Here is a 20907-nt window from a genome sequence, read left to right as displayed (position 1 = left end):
TTTCTTATAAGTCATAAGTCTTTGCACATAGCTTCTGATCTTTGATATTAAAACTGAAGATAAAGAATTGGTAATTGAATCAATAATCGTAATTATTAGACTAGCACTTAAATTAACTATTACAGTATCTATTAATGCATCTTATATGTTTGATCTTGATGCCATTGAACAAAGAATCCTAATGCTTGCTCGGAGAGCGCATAACAAAACCTAATTTAACATCAAATAATAATGTGATAATTTATCTTTTATATGGGTATTTATTTGCAGTAGATATTTATTTTATTAGTAACTTTAGATATCCCTCCCACCACTAGACTCTTTAACTCATTATTGGACTGGACTTTAGACCCACGTCTCTTCACTTTGGGAAGGTAAGCCCAACTACTTAGCAAATACTTCTAAAGGTGAAGTTTAACCAAATGAAACAGAGAAAATCACATATATTTAGCGAGGACATAATTTAAAAATTGGCGTCAAAAAGTGGTTTTCGTTTATGTATTTGGGACCTGCGTTGATTTTTTTTTAATTATACCTAGTAAAAACTACAACGTGGTGAATGTCTTTAGAAACCTTGTGTTATTTCATAATCCACCACCATTGTTTTTATCTTGATACATTGAAAGCTTTATAAATTTGTCCGTAAATTTGATTTAGATACTGAGAATATTATTTGTGTCAATTGAACACCTAAAAGAATAATAAAATATTCTTATTAAACATTTTTTATTTAAATTTCAAAAAAGATTGTCCGTGTTTTCAAACATCTATAGGTAGTTAAGTTAACTATATAAAATATGTTATATCATTTTTTAATTATACACACCAACCTCAATTGGAACAAATCTAAAATTTAATATCTTATTCAAGCAAATCTGCATGATTAAAGAAAGTGACATAATTTAAGTAGTTAACTTATACATGGTAACCATTTGACTATATTCACAAAAGTTTTTCAAATGAATATATCTAATAAGAACATTATAATGTGTTTTAAGTATTTATATAAAATTTATTAATATATTTAAAGAACACTCGATATATTAAACTTTATTTTGTTTTGGCTTTGTCGATAGACTGTTTGTATATTTATTTAAAACAAGTCAAAGTATGTAATAGTAGTAAGTACTCCCTCAATCCCTTTTTAGTTGTCCACTTTAGAAATGACACACAGATTAAGGCAACAATGATTAGCACAGTGAAGTTACAATTTTACCCTTATGACAACTTTTCACTTCAAAATTACAACCACTTATTTGAATTCAAGTGAAATAAATTGGAGGGAAACAACATACACTTTTACAATTTTCAAGAAGTGTAAATAAGGGTATAATAGAAAAAAATTTGTTGTCCTTTCTTGATTTGTCAAAATGGACAACTAAATAGGGACAACTAAAAAAAGAAATATGGACAAGTAAATAGGGACGGAGGGAGTAGTAACTATTCTTGATAACACTTCATCTTCTTTTTTTTAAATCTCAATTTAAAAAAGAAAAAAGAAAAAAGAGACCTGGAAAGTGGAAAGAACATCTGTTTTTATAATTGAAGGTAGAATTTGTACTTTTCGGTCCAAAGTTTTCAAAAGCGTTGATTTCGTACCCCGAATTCAGAAACACAATCATTGAATTTAGTCCCTTTTTGAATTTTGACTTGGTCATCTATTTTTAAATTCCATTTTTACCCCCACATCCCTTTCTTGACAATTTCCTCCCAACTTTCAACTAATCTGGATAGTGTGGGTTAAATCACGATTTAAGTTATATTTCGTGATTAATAATACAGTATTTATCTTAATACATATCAACCATAGGTAATATAAATTCTATTCTAAACTTAATAACCAAAGAAATCTAATCTTTTTTCATCTAACATAAAATTATTGTAGTCTACTTTTCAAGTGAAATTATAAATTAGTATTATAACAGAATTATAATTTCAGAATAATTTAATTCAAAATATCAAATGACTCGTTAAACTTATGTGAAAAGACTCAACACGTGCACAATCCACGTTTAGAGGACTTTAAATCAATAAACAAAAAAATCTCAGTGGTAATTTCGTAGTTCTCTTTCATATTCAGTGGCAAAATCCTAACTTCATCTGTTCATATTTAGATCAGAAACTTGTCATATTTAGCTCAAAAGAATGTCTTTAAGTTTTTTTCCTTTCTATTTCCAGGTTTGGCAAGCCCGGTCCAGAAGTAAACCGGTCGAAGAATTTTAATCCGGTTTAAGTCTTCTATTGCGGAGCAATCGGCGGCGTTGTAATGACTTCCGGCACGAGGCTACCGACATGGAAGGAGAGAGAGAACAATAAGCGGAGAGAGCGGCGGCGGAGGGCGATCGCCGCTAAGATCTTCGCCGGATTAAGGATGTATGGTAATTATAAGCTCCCGAAGCACTGTGATAATAACGAGGTATTGAAAGCTCTGTGTAAAGAGGCTGGTTGGATTGTTGAAGAAGATGGAACTACTTACAGAAAGGTAAACTACTTTTTCCTCAAATATCACCATTTGTGCAAATATATTGCAATTAGTAAAGGCGAATTAAGCCGAAAATATCGTTTAATTTCTTACTAGTTTTTTTGCTTTTGAAGATTAGTGCTTCATTTGTGCAACGAGAGGGGATTTAGTAAATTAGTTCTATTTTCATCGCCAAATTTAGAGGAAAAGCATACGATTGAAAAGACGAATCCTCTCCATCGATTTGTTCTGGTCCGTGTATTTTGTGCATAGTCAGAAGAGAGCTTTCAGAAAGTCTGAACATTTCACCCAGAGGTTAATTTGACGATATTGCCCCTGCTGTACTGCCAGGGTCCCACTTTTTCCTTTGAATTTGATGAACTGTATAGACATTTTAGCTGATTACAGGGTTTTACCAGTCCTGAGTTTCGAAATCCTGAATCTGCAGTCTCTTTATGAAAAGGGTAGTTTAGGAATCAAATCCTAAGGTTCAATAGTAAATTCATGAAAGTACAACACCTTGATGTATGCTATCAGAATCCAAGTCTCTGAAAAGAAAAATATTATTCCTCCTTGTTATGTGACTCCATTTGACTAAGCATTGAGTTTTATAAAAGAAAAGAATTGAAATATTTGGTCTTAAATATGCAATATCATTTCTGTGGCTATAGACTTTTGACACTAGTTTTAAATATGACGTAATATTTTTGTGACTATACAACTTTTTACACTTGTAATCTGAATATGTATAGAAGCTTGTTGTCAAGGATAAAATGAGATGTTTAAATTATTTCCTTAGCTAAAGAAGGGGCAGTTTTATTTAGTCATCACTTCTTCACTTAAAACATAAAGAAATGAGAAGCAAGGAGTTGTGGTTTCATAGGTGAAGCTGTGCGCTTTATAGAAATGTGCATTTCAAATATGATGCACAAAGTAATCCCAACGAGATGCAGTGGGTTCTATGAATCTCAACTTTGAGGACTTGGATTAATGTAAGCACTATTGTATACTGCATCTGAAGTTTGTTATTTTAATTGTAATTTGATCATTATAGAGAAGTGTGCTCTTCACATCTCACTTGTCGCTTCAATGCCCATGGACATTATTGTTCTTTCGTGCTGTTTGCTTTTGAAAACACAAGGAAGGTGTCATTCCATTTTGGAGCAGACTAAAAGGGGAAATAGGTTCACTTAAACAAGGAGCAATATTTCTTGTGGTCTATTTAAATCCTTGCTGGACAGAACTAAACCACCAATTTGAGGAAACAAAAAGAAATAAATTCCTTTGGTTCCATTATTGTTGTTGGTTCCTTTATCTTTATTTTATTCCAATATTTATTTTCATAATTATAGTTGAGGCTGTAGAGCGTGTGGGGATATCAATTTTGGATGTGATGGGGAGAAAAACTGTTGATGGGCTAGGAGAAGAATGGGTAACATTTTTAGCTGGGTTTGTGGTTTAATCATATAGTTGACATTATCATTGGATATGGACACCCTTTCTCAAAAGTTGTTGGGATGGTAGGGTTACAGTGGTCTAATATTTTTTAGTGCCATCATTCTATGTTTTCTATGGCTTGTTTTGGCAATAGGGTTATGTCCAATTTCTATGTGTGTATTTGGATGCTTTTGTCATTAACATATAGGACTTTAGTGGTTATGTTATCCAAGTCTTGATCAATGGGATGAGAGGGTGGACCCAACATAACATGATTGCTATGGCTGAAAGTTGAAAAAGAGCTATTTGAAAATACGCAAGATGATGGCAATAAGGATTTTGGATTTTTTTCAAGTAGGCGTCAAGTGGGGCCTAAATTAGGAAATTTAAAGGCCAAGAATAGACGTGGTTGGACAGATAAATGCTTTTCAATGGTTACTAAATTAGGAGTTTCAAAACATTAAGTTCAAAATGTTTCGGTACAAATTGAAGATTGCTTTATGGGAATAGACTTGGCTCTTTTTGGACCAAGAGAATACTCATCATCTTGGTGCGGGTAATTTGGCTTTTGCACTACTTCGCTAGCCATTTCAAGCTACTGGAAATCTTGTGTTGGGGAAAAATAATTCACTGAAATGTTTAATTTAATAATCCACAAGTCTCCATTTAATATTTCTAGTTTGACAGATGTATCTATTAGGTTTAGGGGAAAGAGTTGAATATTTGAATTGTTTATTGATTATTAGTTAGAAAGATGTAAGTTCATATGTTGACCTGTCGCCTGTGGAGTATAATGTAGAGGAGAATTGTGATAAAAATAGCAAACTTTGGGTCCCGCATAACTGTTACTATATGAAGCTGAAGACATTGTTTAAAGGGACACCGTTATGGTGTGGTTTTAAAAGAGAGTATCTTTTGGGACAAATAATATTTCGACTATGTTCTTTAATTTCTTGTTGCTTCTTTGGACAGCAAACTTACTTTTAATTGCTGAGCCACAGTTACATCTGCTTGAAACTCTGTGGTTGACCTTAACTGGAAGATTTCTTTAAAATGTGTAAAGAAGTATGGAATTCTGCAAATAAATGTTGATGGCTTTTTGGTTCTTGTTCATTATTGTTTCTCTTAGTCACTGTTTTGACTTGGTAGCCACCAAATGTATTAGCCGTGATACTGGTTGTCATTAAAGGTCATTACATTGTTGCTAGCTTCTTTGCCAAATTATTAGATGCATGAACTATCATGTGGATACCAAACACAAACAGGGCATTGTACTCTCAATCTATCGACATGTTTTTTTTCTTGAAGAAAGAAGTTGGTTGGTCAGTGTGGTGGGAAGTTGGTTCCCTACAGCATACAAATATGTGCACCTTTACAAAAACATAGATGTAGGCTACGTTGCTTGGACTCTCCACTTTTGGTGCCGCACCCATGTCGACACGACATGGGTGTGGGTGTGGGATCCGTGTCCGATTTGGTCAACGGATTTTGGTCTTTGACCAAAATCGATGGGGAAAGTCTGGACAATTTTAATGATTCCTATAATCAAAACAAAAGCTAAGGTGAAATTGAAGAAAATGAAATACCTTGTATATAGAAATTTATATGTCACTCCTTTTCCTTTAATCTCCTTCCATGATTCTCCTCAAGTTCTCCAAATAATATCTCATAATTTAGGTTTTGCCCCTTTGTTGCTGCTTATCATTTGTTCTCTTCAGCAGGGATGCAAGCCAGTTGAACGCATGGATATCGGTGGTTCTGTTTCTGTAAGCCCTTGTTCGTCTTACCAACTGAGCCCTGGTGCTTCATATAATCCGAGTCCAGTTTCATCACCTATCCCTAGCCCAGTCTCATCCCATTATGTTTCCAATGTCCAAAATAATTCTGATCCCAACTCTCTTATTCCTTGGCTTAAGAACCTGTCATCTGGCTCATCACCATCCTCGTCTAAGTTTCCCCATCATCTGTGCATTCCTGGAGGTTCTATAAGTGCTCCTGTGACTCCACCTTTGAGCTCTCCCACTGCCAGTACTCCTAGGATGAATGATAATTGGGAAAATCCCACGGCCAACTCTACATGGATACAGCAGCATTATCCCTTCTTGCCATACTCAACCCCTCCTAGTCCGGGTCGCCAAACCCCACCGGATTCAGGATGGCTCTCTGGTGTTCAAACTCCACAGGATGGGCCTTCATCTCCCACATTCAGCCTTGTCTTGTCAAATCCATTTGGATTTAAGGAGCCATTATCAAATGGAGGGTCTCGAATGTGGACACCTGGACAAAGTGGGACATGTTCACCTGCAGTTGGACCTTGTATGGATCAAACAGCTGATGTACCAATGTCGGATGTTATCTCAGCAGAGTTTGCATTTGGCAGCAATATGAAGGGTGTAGTAAAGCCATGGGAAGGAGAAAGAATTCATGAAGAGTGCATCAGTGATGATCTTGAGCTTACACTTGGGAACTCCAGCACTAGGTAAACAGCCCTTCCCTTCATCTTTGTCAAGCTTTTTCCAAGTATTTGTTTGTTGGAAGTGTCTGATTGGTGCTTCATTTGCTGCTTTGCAGATAGGGAGTGTGTAAGGATGTAAAAATCTATGCTTATACGATCATCGCAAAGTTTGGACATTTTTAACTTCCTTGTGTTCATCATCCCTTCCGAATGTGAAGATACTCTGGTATGGTGAAAACCACAAGTCAGTCTCAAATACAGGGTAGGAGCAGCAGTTAGTTTTCCTATTCTTGTTTTTTTTTCCCAAGAATAGGCTCATGTGGAGCCTCTTTTTCTTTTTTTCTTCCGATTGGGTTGGGGGAACGTTATCCTATTTTCTCTTATATTCTCCCCTCTTCTTTTTAATTCTTTGACCTTTTCAGTGTCGAATATGTTTGTAGTTACCCTGTTGTAATTGTTCACACGATATAGTAGTAGTGGTAGAGTTGACCAACAAGAATATATCTTTCATTTCTAAACAGAGTGCTTTATTGATGAGTAGGCTCTATCAAGATTGCCCAAGTTGTGATACCCACAAAGACTAATGTAATAATTCAAGGTAACTGCCCATGTGAATAATCTTGAATGTATTGGAATTCTGAGCCTATTAAGCAATAATGGAGGATTCTTAATGATATTTCAAAGGTTTGAACAATTTTGGTTGGAGTTGAGAGATAAGGCTGCCATCAAATTCTTAACACTTCATCAACTGTCAATTTTATTCTATATGTCAGTGTTTTGAAAGGCAGACATTTTATGTAGTACAAGGCGAGACTTAAGCCTCGAGACACGGGGTGTAGTATCATACATATTCAATTTTATAATTTAATTACTAAGAAAAGTAAAACTTTCAATTATTTTACAAATAAATTTGATAAATAACCTATAATATATATATTATAAAAACATATTATGATTTTTATTTGAGCAAGGTATTAATAACCAATAATGAAAGAAAAAAAGTGTTACAATTACTATTTGAGAAATATCATTACACCAACAATAAAAAATATGATTTAAAGCAAAAAAGATTCAACAAAAAAACACCCGGGGGCATACGCTTTTACATCCAGGACTTACATTTTTACGTTTTGAACTTACGCCCTATGGATCTACGTCTTTCATTTGCGCCCCAAAGCGTTTCTGGTATGCCTCACCCTGAAACTTGCCCCAAAAAATGTTTTTGAACACACTGCTATATGTATTCAAGTTTATTTTAATTACCCCAATGGTGTAATGCTGTTGACTTCTAGGGGAAAAAGAGGAAGATCACTTTAATCTCCTTTTTTGGAGAAATAAGTGGCTCACAAGGAGTGGAAAAGAACACTTTATATTTGATCTCTAAAAGAACACTTTATATTTGATCTCTAAGTCGGTACATAGCAATCCAGGATGGACCATCACTTGTAGGAATGACATAATGCTAATCCATGTTCCACACGGCCATGGAAGCATCAGCTTTTAATCTATAAGCTACAGGAGAAACACAAAATGTAATAAATATTCTACATCTTGCTATCATACATATCATGTGATTTTACAGATAATAGAAAGGCAGACCAATTAACTTGTCATTGCCCAGAAAAGTGTACCCAAGTCCCACAAGTTTTTGAAATGTGGCAGCAACACTTTCAATTGCAAATCTAGAATTGGGGTTATCAAGAACAATGGATTAATAATCGCATAGTTCTTTTCATCCATTTTTTCCTTTTCCATATTGAATGCCAAATTGCCAATAGATTCAATTGAGCTTGGATATTCTCCCAGCAAAGATCATGATTATATTTACAATTTTTTCTTTCTGCCAGACTGTACAAATCACTATATCTATTTAATCATAATTCACAAAGAATAGCAGTAATCAAGCTCCAAATTACCAACTCAAACGTTATGTACAACACACTTAAGACGTAAATGACCTTCACAGCTTCTGGTATAAATCAGTGAGTGCACGATATAGGGCGGCTGCAGCAGGGGGATTTGGCAATGAGCCAAGGAGAATTTCTGAAGCTTTTATTGACTGGCTACCATAAAATCTGGAGTTTTCCCGTGTTCGGGTAGTCACAACACTCCCTTGTAGGGAACACCCAACAAAGGCACCTGTACCAAAAAAAAATAAATTAAAAATAGCACTTTAAACATGGATATAAGATGTAACTAGGCTGTTAGAGAGAAAGCATCAACTTAACTTCCTGTGATATAAATAAAAGGTGTATTCATAATAAATACAGTGAGAAAATTGGTTTGAGGCTCACTAACTTTCCTGAACTCTTTTAAAGTTAAATTAACATCAACAAAAATTCTATGATCATTTTCTGATGAGCAAATTTTCGGCATAATTGATTATTCCAAAATAAATTTCCACAGACAAGAGTGTGGAATATATTTAGATGAATATTGTCTGGCCATCAACAATCGCGTTGATATAGAAAGCAGATATATAACACATGCCAACTCTATCTTGCAATAACAGAACATACATATCAAATAACAACATGCACAATATATGTGGAGTCATAAACAAAGTGAACTTGATACCTTTACTGCAGCTGTATGTATAACAAGTGGCATAGCCACCGGTACCGGCACGAAGATCAGCTTCGGCAGTTCGTCCAATGATCCCCGCAGCAGCACTCACACCAGCTCCAACTGAAAAATGTGCATCACCGCCAAAAGTTTTGACAGCATCAGTAGTTCTCAGGACAATAATGAAGTCAGTAAGTTCTCCACCAGCCTACAAAATAAAAATCTGTTTTATGATTTACTGATGGCAAGTTCGTCTGAAAAGATATGATATTTCGATTAACCTCCTTACAAAATTAGACACTTATTGAAGAAACTACATTAAAGAAAGAACAGAAAAGCTGGAACTTTCAACAAATTGCTAATCCTCTCTAGTATCTAACTACTGAACATACGTCATTCTCTGATGTTCAACTCTAAACAGATTCGGACAGGGCTTAGTATGAAATCCAGAGAAAAACTGCAAAGCACCTCTTTTCCATCCCAAATCATCTCAAGATGGTATCTGAATTGCCTAGTTACCCATGATCATCCAAAAGTCACTGGGTAAGGATTTCACATGTGGCAATCAAGACACCACCGTCCATGGGGAGCCATATGCAATGCTAAGATTTATTATTTCTTCCCACAATGGCGAATGCCTCTCAATAAAGATAGACAAAGTGGCAATTATCCTCTATCCAAAATCAGTTGCAATTTATATGAATCCTCTATATCTGCACCACTCTATACAGGTAGGAATTATCCTTAACTATATTTAGCAGACATATAGTAGTAAATTTATTCACCTGAGCACCCCATCCCACACCGAAAGAAGAAATGGCCGAAGGGGGAGACCACGAACCATCTTCTCTACGTGCAATCACCAATCCAGTTCCGACATTGTAGGTTACCATCACTCCAACTTTCACGACTGTAAGTATGGCAAGGCCTCTTGCATTTTGTAGAATAGCTTCTGGAATTTTCTTCTCAGAACTCAATAAACCAATCTGAAATTTTTTGTTCAAGGCAGCCGATATATCAAGAAATTAAATAAAAAAGAGATCATGCTTGCTTATTGTTTGCATATAAGATGCATACCAGTAGAACTCCAAATGGTGGGTGAGATGTTAGAAGGTAATTAGTACAATAATGCAGCAATTGGTTTCTTTCAAATCAGACTGAAGTATATAGCAGAGAGATATACATATTGTGGGGTGAGATATCAGTGTTTGCTTCAGTAGTGTAGATATGTAAGAGATGCAAAATTTAACATATAGATAGAACGTCATACCTTTTCATATCCCCGAATAGTGTTAGCGGCCTTATAAATTTCGTGTTCCATTGACTGTCCCCACGGGAAGTTTACCCAGGATCTCAATGTGCTCAAGTCAGTGAGGTCATGGGTTGGCAACTGAGCAGCACGGCTTACTTGATCCATTAGGTATGGTTGCACAGACGCAAGCCGTACACAACATACATCACATACTCGTTGTGGTTCCCCAGTGCGAAATTTTTCAGGGAGCAAACTCCTTCCTTTAGTACATTCATTGCAAAACAATCCTCCACAAAATCTACAATGATGCCTGCTACACATGATAGGGTGGAACCGCACATTACATAACATACAAGTGGAAGATGCACTGTCAGGCAACCATTTAGGAGGATCTGCCTCAAGAATTTCCTGGGTATTACCAAAATTAGCTTCTGTGAGGGTTTGAGCCATCTCTTTCCAAGCCTGCTCAACGAGATGGCTTGATATCCACGCCATGTTGCCTACTATATCACCAGAAGCAAGAGAATGCACTTTTCCTCGTGCTGCGAGTAACATTTCCAGAACCACATCCCACATTGTCAACTCCTTGTCTTCCCCCATGCACTGATTCCAATCTGTGTCACCTTCGGGAAGGTACCTTCCATTTGAGCAGAAGCCTCTACTCCACTCATCATGCTCACTCTCCGACATTGGAGGAACTGATACAGGTATCCAAGATCCAGTTTCACCAAAAAGTGGTGAATCGTAGCAGAAATATTTTTCTTGATTTTGGTGGCACATACTTCCGTCTACATTTTGAGATGACTGAGTTTCACATTCTACATTTTCAGTTAATTGTGGGTAAAGAAGGTTTCTTTTTATGTCACTTTCGTTAGTCTCTTGAATTAAATTAACATTAGAAACTTCAGCTTTAACCATTCCATTAGTTGTGTGTGCCCCCTTCTCATAGTTTTCTTTTGTGCACAAAGGTGAATCATGATCAGTTTCTTGCTGTCCACCCATGGGCTTGCCCATGATATAACTCTTATCGTTGTTTACATGACCTGCACTTTGACCAAATGATTCGGAACCACATTTTCCTCTTTCATCCCAGTTGCTGCTGATAATCTTCTCAGAACTCCTCAAGATATTGTTCTGTCTCAGGGTTATAGAATCTTCTTCAGATTCCTCTTTCCAGCCGTCCATATGATACCTCTCACTAGCTTCTCGAGTGTCTTGAAATGACTGTTTACTGAAAAGTTCCTCGGCTTGAGTATCTAGACGACTCGTCGAACTTGTGTTCTCAGGAATTTCATTCATTAGGTGTATCGCTACTCTGTTATATTCTTCATGCTTACCCGTTTTTACAATGTTTGAACATATGACTGGCTCAAAATCATCCAGGCCTGTGCTATCTCCAAACTTACTACAGTCCTATCACCAAAAAACATGGTAAGTGTGCATTCTCATGTCAAACTTAAAATTAATACTGCAACATTTTGCCTACATGAATAAATAATTAACAGGATAACATTAGAACAAGTAACTACTAACAATTGGCAAATATCTCTACTTCACCCAACAAAAGAAAGAGATCTCAACAATTTGAAACGGGACAGACCAATGATGACAAAAGTAGTAACTATCAGCATAAAACTAAAACTTCCAACACATGACTATTCGCTTACCTTTTGGCGAAGAAAACTTTTGGAAATGCTTACTTGCATACAGTTGATCTAATATGAAGTGGGATATTTTGAACTTCCTTTCGTGATTAAAGAAACTAGAAAGTCACGTCTCCTACCATTGATGAGACTTGAGAGCTAAATTGTAGCAGAAAGGTATTCAATATTCAGCAGCAGCTACTTTTACTTGTTATCATTTATACTTCTGATTCTAAATTTTTGATCACCCTTGGAACTACTCACCCACCCGAACAGAAAAAAAAAAAAAAAGAATGAGAAACAAAGGAAATTCATCTTTTCTGTTTTTCTCAATGACTAATTGAGATGATGACTACTTAACCCCACACTTTAACTGCCAGTTTACTCTCCACAGATAATCACACCCCTAAATCCTTTGATTATTTACTTTGAATAAATAAAACCTCAAAACTATAACTTCTTCAGAGAAATCCCATTGCCTATATTACTGTATTTTTTTATAAAGTCAAATCTCCATAAGAATGATATAAGTTATAACATAACAAAATCCACATTTTTTTACTCTTGAAAGCTCAACAATTCCTTAACTAAAATAGGCCAATTCTTTTTTGATAACCGTGGTGTCCCGATCGGCTAATTCCACACCCAGTGAAGATTGAGGTGGTCCGTGACTGGGCTAGGCCCACCTCAGTGTCAGAGATTCGGGGTTCTGTTGGATTGGCAGACGGTTTGTCGAGGGCCTCTTATCAGAAGTATTGATTTCGATATGGTAATCATATCTAACACACCATATCCAATTCTAAAAGTGGGTACCGCAATTGGCAAATTCCACGGTATACCTGCCACCTCCCTCTTGGGATAGGTACCAAGACTATCTACCAAGGCTAAAACAGATAAAAAGATATCACCTTGGTGTTTTTGTCCCTGATGGGATTTGAATGTGAGACCTCACCATCCTCAACCCACTTCATTGACCACTAGGCTACACCTTGGGTAGCAAAATAGCCCAAATTTCTTCAGATTATCTCAACAATAAATTCAACAACTAACCAAAATAAAAAATGTTGAAACACCGAAAATTTTACTAATAAAGACAATAACTTTATGCAATTGAAGCAAAACCCCAAAACTCTGCACCAGTCAAAATCGATTTAACAGCAGCTCAAACAAATATCGGTTCGTCTGATCAAGTTCAACCAAATCGAACAGCAAAGCATATACAACAAATCCAAAAAATTAAAAAATAAAAATCAATCAATATAAGAAATGGTAAAAGATGAAGAATTGCAGAGAGAATTACCGATTGAAGAAGTGGATTAGAAACCCTAGAATAAGAAGTTGAAGAAGGATCGACTTGTCCTTGAGTAGCAAAATTAGAATCCGAATTGTTATGGGGCTCCATTATTTAAGCATCATTTGGTGGGTAATTAAATTAAATTTACCTCACAATCAAAATATGTATATATTCTCCTATAGTTTATCTTCTTTTTCGTAAAAATTCAGAATTTGGAGGAAGATAATTTTTGGAAGAGAGAATATAGAGTTTTGATTTATTAGATGAATCAACTGTGGCGTGTCCTAGTGGATGTCTCTAATTTTATTTTTATCTATAAGTATTAAAAAAAAACTCTTGATATGTGGCACTATTAATTTTATAAATATTTTCCTCGATTTATTTATCACTTAATCATTTATGAATTAACATCTCTTGATCCTACTCATGTAGGATGTTAGCAAAGTTTTAATTTATAATTTTAATTTTTTTATTGGTTGATAAGAATGTCAAATTATTTGATCAATAAAAATATGATATATCTATTTGTTTAAGTTTGATATGACAATAACCAGTTATTTGTTAAATTTAACTCATTTTAATCCAAAAAATATAATTTATTTAAAATTTAAATTGATTTGAGTTGAAAATATGATTCAAATTAATCCATATTGATTCATTCAAGTACACAATATGTGTACTTCAAATGTGTGATATGTCAAATTAAGGTGTTCACGAGTCCATTAAAATTTCTTTGATAATTAATGTCAATTTTAAGTGTCTATCTTTGTTGTTTTTGAAAATCAAATTCTCTTCCAACTTTAAACAATAAAAATTGGTCTACAACAATAACTTTATTTAAATAACTTCATATATAGTTGTCTTTAAAAATTAAAAATCAAATTGTTGGATGAGGGTGATTGTGAGTCACACTTGTACCAATAAGATGTGTTTATATAGCCTTAAAGAAGTTGAAGTATTTATTTGATTAAGTTTTTATGTATATCAATTTCGAGTCTGATTCATCTTTTACTGAAAATCTATCTATATATAAAACGAGAAGAAAAAATGACACATGTCATTATCACAATTTTTTGAATTTTAAATGTTAAATAATCAATAATAAATAGTTATTTAAATAAATATTGAACATATCAATAATTACAATTAGATCCATTATGTAATTATACGGTAGTTACAATACCACAATTTTTTAGAATATTTTAGCTTTTAGATATTTTAGATTTAGACCCATTTACTTATACGTAACTACATATAATTTTAAATAATCATTTTTTATAAATCATTTAATCAAGGAAAATTGGATTCACAATTTTATCATTTGTAATATACTCATTTATTATAAATGAGTATATATTTTACGTAAGGAGTCTAAATATATCAGTATTTTGTATTTAAAATTTATATTAACAAATAAATATATATTTTTACATATATTGGATTCACAATTTTATCATTTTTAATATACTCATTTATTATAAATGAGTATATATTTTACGTAAAGAGTCTAAATATATCAGTATTTTGTATTTAAAATTTATATCAAAAAATAAATATATTTTTACAGATAAACACAAATAAGGTAGTTTTATAACTCCTTAAGATAACTTCTCGATAACCATCCACTAAACAAGGAATTTTTAACTATATTTTTCACTGTATCTTGAAAGTCACGTACTATATATAGATATTTTCAGTAATAACTTTACATAAGTTTACATTGTTCTCCTATATTCAACAATAAGTGGCTTTGCAATTTAACACAATCTCAGAAATTACATCCAAATCAATGCATTAGAACTTGAAAGTTCGTGTTATTCGATTGTGAATAGTTCTTGATAAATTCAAAGCAAAAATACCTTACTCTTTGGAGATGATTTTACAAGACGAAAAGGTCGAGTTGGGATTTTGATTGCGAGAAGAACACAAAGTTATATGTAAATATTGAGTTATTGAAGTAACTCTAATTATACCTAAACGGTATTTGTCAAACATTCAAAAGGTTAAAATTAGAATTAATACATATACCCTCTGTTTTGTTTATTCTGAAAATTTATTTATCAAATTCTTATGTGCAAATATAGAGTATTATGTGAAGGTCTTTGTTTTTTATCTTTAATTATCTACTTCAAAGTTGTTGTAAACCTTTAATCAATTGAAGTTAATCTGAATCCGTTTGATGCTCATCTAATTATTGATTTGCAATTGTATATAATTTATTACTCCATTTAAAAGGAGATGTACTTTCTTTGTTTCTTTTCATTAAATTTATTAAAATTTGATTGCGTTAGATTATTTTAATTTTAATTACTTGGAAGTGATGTATTTATTTTTAGTTAAGGCTTTTCTTATCAATGCTAGAAGACTATATCCTAAAATAAGATGGATTTGGATGAAAGTATCTATACTTGCAGTATTTTTTAAAAATAAATATTATAAAACTGTATTTTGTAATGAAAGTACCTATACTTGCAGTACTGTATTTCATAAAAAAATGAAATTGCAGTTAATTATTTTTAAAGTACTGCAAGTAGTTTTAAATTTGTATAAATATTATTATCTTTTTTAATTTTTAGTTATGTTAAAAGACAGTAATGAATTCCTAAAATATAGGTAACTAATTAAGAATTTTATTCTTTCTTTCAAAATTTCATAATTCAAATATCTTTATTTATAAATTCAAACTAAACAAAAAACTAACAAAAAAACTGACATTTGAAATTTAACAAAAAAAAAGTAATGCAATAGAAACTGTCAATTGACATGAAACACACAAGTTTAATATAAAAAATAAAAAACAAACATACCAATTAACAATTTAATTTCATTTTAATTGATATATAATTTAAGAAGTTCTCAATATTTTATACTTTAATTCATTGAAGTTTAATTTTAATTGCATAAAAAAATTATATTAGAAATGCATGCTTGAAACATAAATCCTATTGTTATTACTTATGTGTTATATAAAATTAATTTATTAACTATTAAAAATTAAAAATCTAATTAAAAAACAAATATGCGTGAAAACAAAATCAAATATTCGAATTGTTTTCTTATGCATAATTATATATATTAGTCTAATCTTAATAATTATTAGTTTAAAAGTTCCTACACACACATTAATGAAAAAAATAGTTTTAGATAAAACAATTTCATAACTCTCCATCCTTTACTATCTTAATATAACCTATAATCTATAAGTTTTATCTTTACCTATATATAAAATAATCAAACTAATAATAATAATAATAATAATAATAATAATAGATTTTTGTTTAAATTAAACTAATAATAATATAATATAATATAATAATACTAATAATAATGTATTGTTTTTTTTAAAAAAAAAAAAACAGCCAACTAAATATGTCCTTTTAATCTTTATTTTGAAAAAAAAATAGTAATAATTATCCAACTAAATAGGAAGTTTTAAAACTTCCTATTACACTCCCACTTCTAAACAAATTGAAGAACTTTTAAATTAAAATTATTTATTTTAAAATAAACCATGTATGGAAAAAAAATATGGGTTTTCATCTTTATTTTGAATAAAAAAAATACCCAACTAAATAGGGAGTTTTAAAACTTCCATTACACTCCTACTTCTAAACAAATTGAAGAACTTTTAAATTAAAGTTATTTATTTTAAAAACCCCAAGTACGGAAGTTTCTTTTAAAATTTATCATTTAATATTTTAAGTTTTATTTCAGATTTTTGCATTTTAAAATAAATATTTTTTTAATAAGATATAACCTTTTATCTAAAAAATACAACAATAATAATAATCCAAGTATAATGTTATTATAAACATAATTTAACAATTTATTTTCATTTTAATTGATATATTGTATAATAGTAGAAGACTCTACAAGTACACATGTCTTTGTCAATATGTGTGCTTTGTGGAAATAGAATTGTACTTAAGAGTATTTTCATCATTTAAGTATTAAATTAAATAAAAGGAATTTTCAATAATTTATATTATGAAAAATGTATTATAAATCACAACAAGTAATAGCTTAATTTTGTAAGAAATTATATAAAAAAATTACGGTCAAATAAAATTTGATTGACTCTCCAAGTTTCATTTGTACCACAGAGTGAAGACATTTCCAATAATTTATATATTTGCAAATTACATTTAGAATATTATGAATCACAATAATTAACAACTTATAATAATAAAAAAAGTATTGTTACAAAAAAAATATTCTATTGATCCTTGAATTTCTATCTCTGTCACATAAATTGGATGAATGAAGTAACATATATTGGGCCTGTGACATATTAAGAAAATTACGGTAAAAGAAAATTTTGATTGACTCTACAAATTTTATTTAATTTGTGCTACATAAATTGAAATAGAAGGAGTAAAAACATTTTTAAAAATTTATTTATTTGCAACTTACATTAAAAGTACTATAAATCATAATAATTAACAACTTAAATTAAAAAAATATTGACTAACTTTCAAAATTCTATGATATGACATAAGCCTACGTGGCATGATTCAAATCAATCCAAGTATATCTCACGTGAATTGTCATGTAGGATGTGTACATCTACTTGTGATATTCACAGTTGAACGACATAGTATAATTGCACAGAAGTAGAATAGAATTGTTTGTTTATTAATGAGTCTCCAATAGAAGTTTTATATTATACAATGCCAACAAAACAAATTGTGCAAACCTAACTTCTAGAAAATAGGAACCGATAAACTTACCTGACCTACCCTAGTAATTTAAGAAGTTCTCAATATTTTATACTTTAATTCATTGAAGTTTTATTTTAACTGCATAAAAAAATTATATTATAAATGCATCTGAAACATAAAACCTATTGTTATTACTTATGTGTATGTAAAATTAATTTATTAACTATTAAAAATCTAATTAAAAAATATGCGTGAAAACAAAATCAATTTCGGATTATTTTCTTATGCATAATTATATATTTTAATGTAATCTTAATTATTATTAGTTTAAAATTTCCTACACACACATGAATGGAAAAATAGTTTTAGATAAAACAATTTCATAACTCTCCATTCTTTACTACGGAGTCTTATAATTAATGAAAAATTGTGTTGATAATCTTTTATTTTATCAATAGTTATTTTAATATAACCTATAATCTATAAGTTCTATCTTTACTTATATATAAAAAAAATCAAACTAATAATAATGATAATAATAATAAATTTCTGTTTAACTTAAACTAATAATAATAATATAATATAACAATAGTAATAATGTATTATTTTTTTTAAAAAAAAAAAACCATCCAACTAAATATGTCCTTTTAATCTTTATTTTGAAAAAAATAGTAATAATTATCCAACTAAATAGGAAGTTTTAAAACTTCCCATTACACTCCCACTTCTAAACAAATTGAAGAACTTTTAAATTAAAATGATTTATTTTTTTAAAAGAAAAAACACATATGGAAAAAAAATATGGTGTTTTAATCATTATTTCGAATAAAAAAAATACCCAACTAAATAAGGAGTTTTAAAACTTCTCATTACACTCCTACTTCTAAACAAATTAAAGAACTTTTAAATTAAAATTATTTATTTTACAACCCCAAGTATGGAAGTTTCTTTTAAAATTTATCATTTAAATATCATTTAATATTTTAAGTTTTATTTCAGATTTTTTTTTTTTTGCATTTTAAAATAATATTTTTTAATAAGTTATAACCTTTTATCTAAAAAAATAGAACTGATAATAATAATAATAATAATAATAATAATAATAATAATAATAATAATAATAATAATAATGATAACGATAATAATAATAATAATAATTCAAGTATAATGTTATTATAAACATAATTTAATGTCTTGTATGTTTATTATTATTATTATTATTATTATTATTATTATGCCTGATATACCCCTCAACTTTGCAATTTGGAGCTGATATACCCCTCGTTTTGAAAGTGGCTCATATATATCCTTACCGTTATACAAACGGCTCACATATACCCCTACCGTTACAAAATGAGCTCACTTATACCCTTCATTTAACGGAAGTGAAAAAATTAGTTTTAAATTTATATTTTTGACTTTTATTTTTTAAAAAAATTATTTAGGGGTATATATGATTCTTCTAGCAAAGTTCAAGGTATATGTTAATCTTTTTCATACATAAATTATTTTTTGACTTCTTTGATTATCATTATTTGAGTTTCTTATTCTTATTTTATTTTTTTTCTTTCATTCCTTATTGTAGAGAAAAAAATTTAAAACTATTTTTTTTGTTGCTATATTATAATTTAATACTATTTTTTCGGATATATTGTAATTTAAATTTGTATTTGAAGAAAAAAAATTGGTCAAATATAACAAGTTTTACAAGAATATTAGTGAAACATAAATAAATTTGACCATCAAAATAATAAATCTAAATTAGTCATTGAAACAAAAAAAAGTCAAAAAAAAAATATGTTTGAGGAGGATTAAATATACTCATATGGGGTTATATTTTTTTTAAAAAAATTAAACTAAAATTAATTTTTTTCATTTCCGTTAGAGGAAAAGGGTATATGTGAGTCATTTGTATATAATCAGGGGTATATATGAGTCACTTTCATAAAGAGGGGTATATCAGCTCTAAATGTCAAAGTTGAGGGTATATCTGACCCTTTTCCCTTATTATTATTATTATTATTATTATTATTATTATTATTATTATTATGTTTATGCATTTATTTATATTTATAGATTTTCAATCTTAACACGAGATAAATGAGGAATTGTCTCTATCACTATCATAAATAGGGGTGTTCACGGGTCGGTTTGGATCGGTTATTGGTCAAAACCAAAACCAAACCAACTTAATCAGATTTGAAATTATCAAACCAAACCAAATATAATATACATTTATCGGTTTGGTTTGGTTTGGTTATTCGGTTATTAATCATATACAAAAATAAAAGAAAAAAATCATTCAAAATGTGAAAAAAATGACAACAATTCATTCAAAATAAAAAAATAGTTAGAATGACTGAAATTATTGAACTTTCGATCACTGAATTTATTATGATTAAAGCTTTAAAATTCACTATATTGGTTTAGAAGGAAAAATCATTAACATTTTTAGTCCCACAAAGAATTATCATAGACACTCTTATACATAAAATCAATAAAATAAATGTTTTCACCTTGGACATTTTTGCTTTCAGTAAGTAAATTATAAAGAAATTATAATGAAAACATATATAAGATCTTTAAAATTGTTTATAAAAATAATATATTAAGTATGTATATTAATAAAATATATGTATATAATTCATCAATTTGGTTCGATTTTTTGGAATAAAACCATAACCAAACCAAATACTATCGGTTTTCAAAAATCTAAAATCAAACCAAACCAAAACAAATAAAATCGATTTTATTTTATCAGTTTAGTTCGATTTTTCGGTTTGGATCGATTTTTATCCAAACCGTGAACACCCCTAATCATAAACATAGAAGGCATTAAGTTATGTTTTCATAATATTACTTTTAAAGGACAATCAAATTTCAAAATTGAAAATAAATATTATGAGAAATAAAATTTAAATTTGAATTAAGATAAATAATATTTATTTATATCTAGCTAGCGTTGAATTCTATCTTGAACAATATCACTATTATAAGTCATTTAGCAAATTTAAGACTATTCACAATATATATAATAACATTAAATTAAGTCGAAAATTGCGATTTTAAAATATACTATAAGTTTTTAATTTTCAATTTTTAACTTTTAAAATTTGAATTCAAAGATAACTATCCCCCC

The 20907-nt window shown here is 30.5% G+C and overlaps 2 protein-coding genes across 5 annotated transcripts; one reads left to right on the top strand and one right to left on the bottom strand.

Annotated features, from left to right (window-relative positions):
* The first annotated feature begins 2112 nt into the window (after positions 1-2112).
* Positions 2113-6830, top strand: LOC125849387 (BES1/BZR1 homolog protein 4-like). Of its 4 annotated transcripts, none has more exons than XM_049529464.1 (3): positions 2113-2482; positions 5620-6377; positions 6470-6830. In XM_049529464.1, exons 1-3 carry the CDS (start codon positions 2267-2269, stop codon positions 6471-6473), a joined length of 978 nt encoding a protein of 325 aa, XP_049385421.1. In that variant the 5' UTR covers positions 2113-2266; the 3' UTR covers positions 6474-6830. The 4 variants fall into 4 exon arrangements, with proteins under 4 accessions (XP_049385421.1, XP_049385422.1, XP_049385420.1 ...); XM_049529462.1 differs by having other exon boundaries at positions 2126-2482; positions 5617-6377; XM_049529465.1 differs by lacking the exon at positions 6470-6830 and having other exon boundaries at positions 5620-6381.
* Positions 6831-8069: 1239 nt separating this feature from the next.
* On the bottom strand, positions 8070-13374 carry LOC125849374 (uncharacterized). The gene is made up of 5 exons (XM_049529439.1): positions 13114-13374; positions 10189-11583; positions 9704-9904; positions 8931-9126; positions 8070-8492 (listed from the first exon to the last, which is right to left on the bottom strand). Exons 1-5 carry the CDS (start codon positions 13213-13215, stop codon positions 8314-8316), a joined length of 2073 nt encoding a protein of 690 aa, XP_049385396.1. The 5' UTR covers positions 13216-13374; the 3' UTR covers positions 8070-8313.
* Positions 13375-20907: the final 7533 nt, after the last annotated feature.

This window comes from Solanum stenotomum, chromosome 12 (assembly GCF_019186545.1).
Source record: "Solanum stenotomum isolate F172 chromosome 12, ASM1918654v1, whole genome shotgun sequence".
Lineage (NCBI taxonomy): Eukaryota > Viridiplantae > Streptophyta > Magnoliopsida > Solanales > Solanaceae > Solanum > Solanum stenotomum.
Note: the sequence above shows the minus strand (reverse complement) of the source record. Positions and strands in the feature narration are given on the sequence as shown.

What these genes read in the sequence shown, in the direction of transcription:
- LOC125849387 (XM_049529462.1), top strand. Translation starts at nt 2,267, where the DNA reads ATGACTTCCGGCACGAGGCTACCGACATGGAAGGAGAGAGAGAACAAT. An exon ending in ATGGAACTACTTACAGAAAG is followed by an intron (nt 2,483 to 5,616) that starts GTAAACTACTTT and finishes TGTTCTCTTCAG; the next exon opens with CAGGGATGCAAGCCAGTTGA.
- LOC125849374 (XM_049529439.1), bottom strand. Translation starts at nt 13,215, where the DNA reads ATGGAGCCCCATAACAATTCGGATTCTAATTTTGCTACTCAAGGACAA. An exon ending in CTAATCCACTTCTTCAATCG is followed by an intron (nt 11,584 to 13,113) that starts GTAATTCTCTCT and finishes TTTTGGTGATAG; the next exon opens with GACTGTAGTAAGTTTGGAGA. An exon ending in CTATTCGGGGATATGAAAAG is followed by an intron (nt 9,905 to 10,188) that starts GTATGACGTTCT and finishes AAAAAATTTCAG; the next exon opens with ATTGGTTTATTGAGTTCTGA.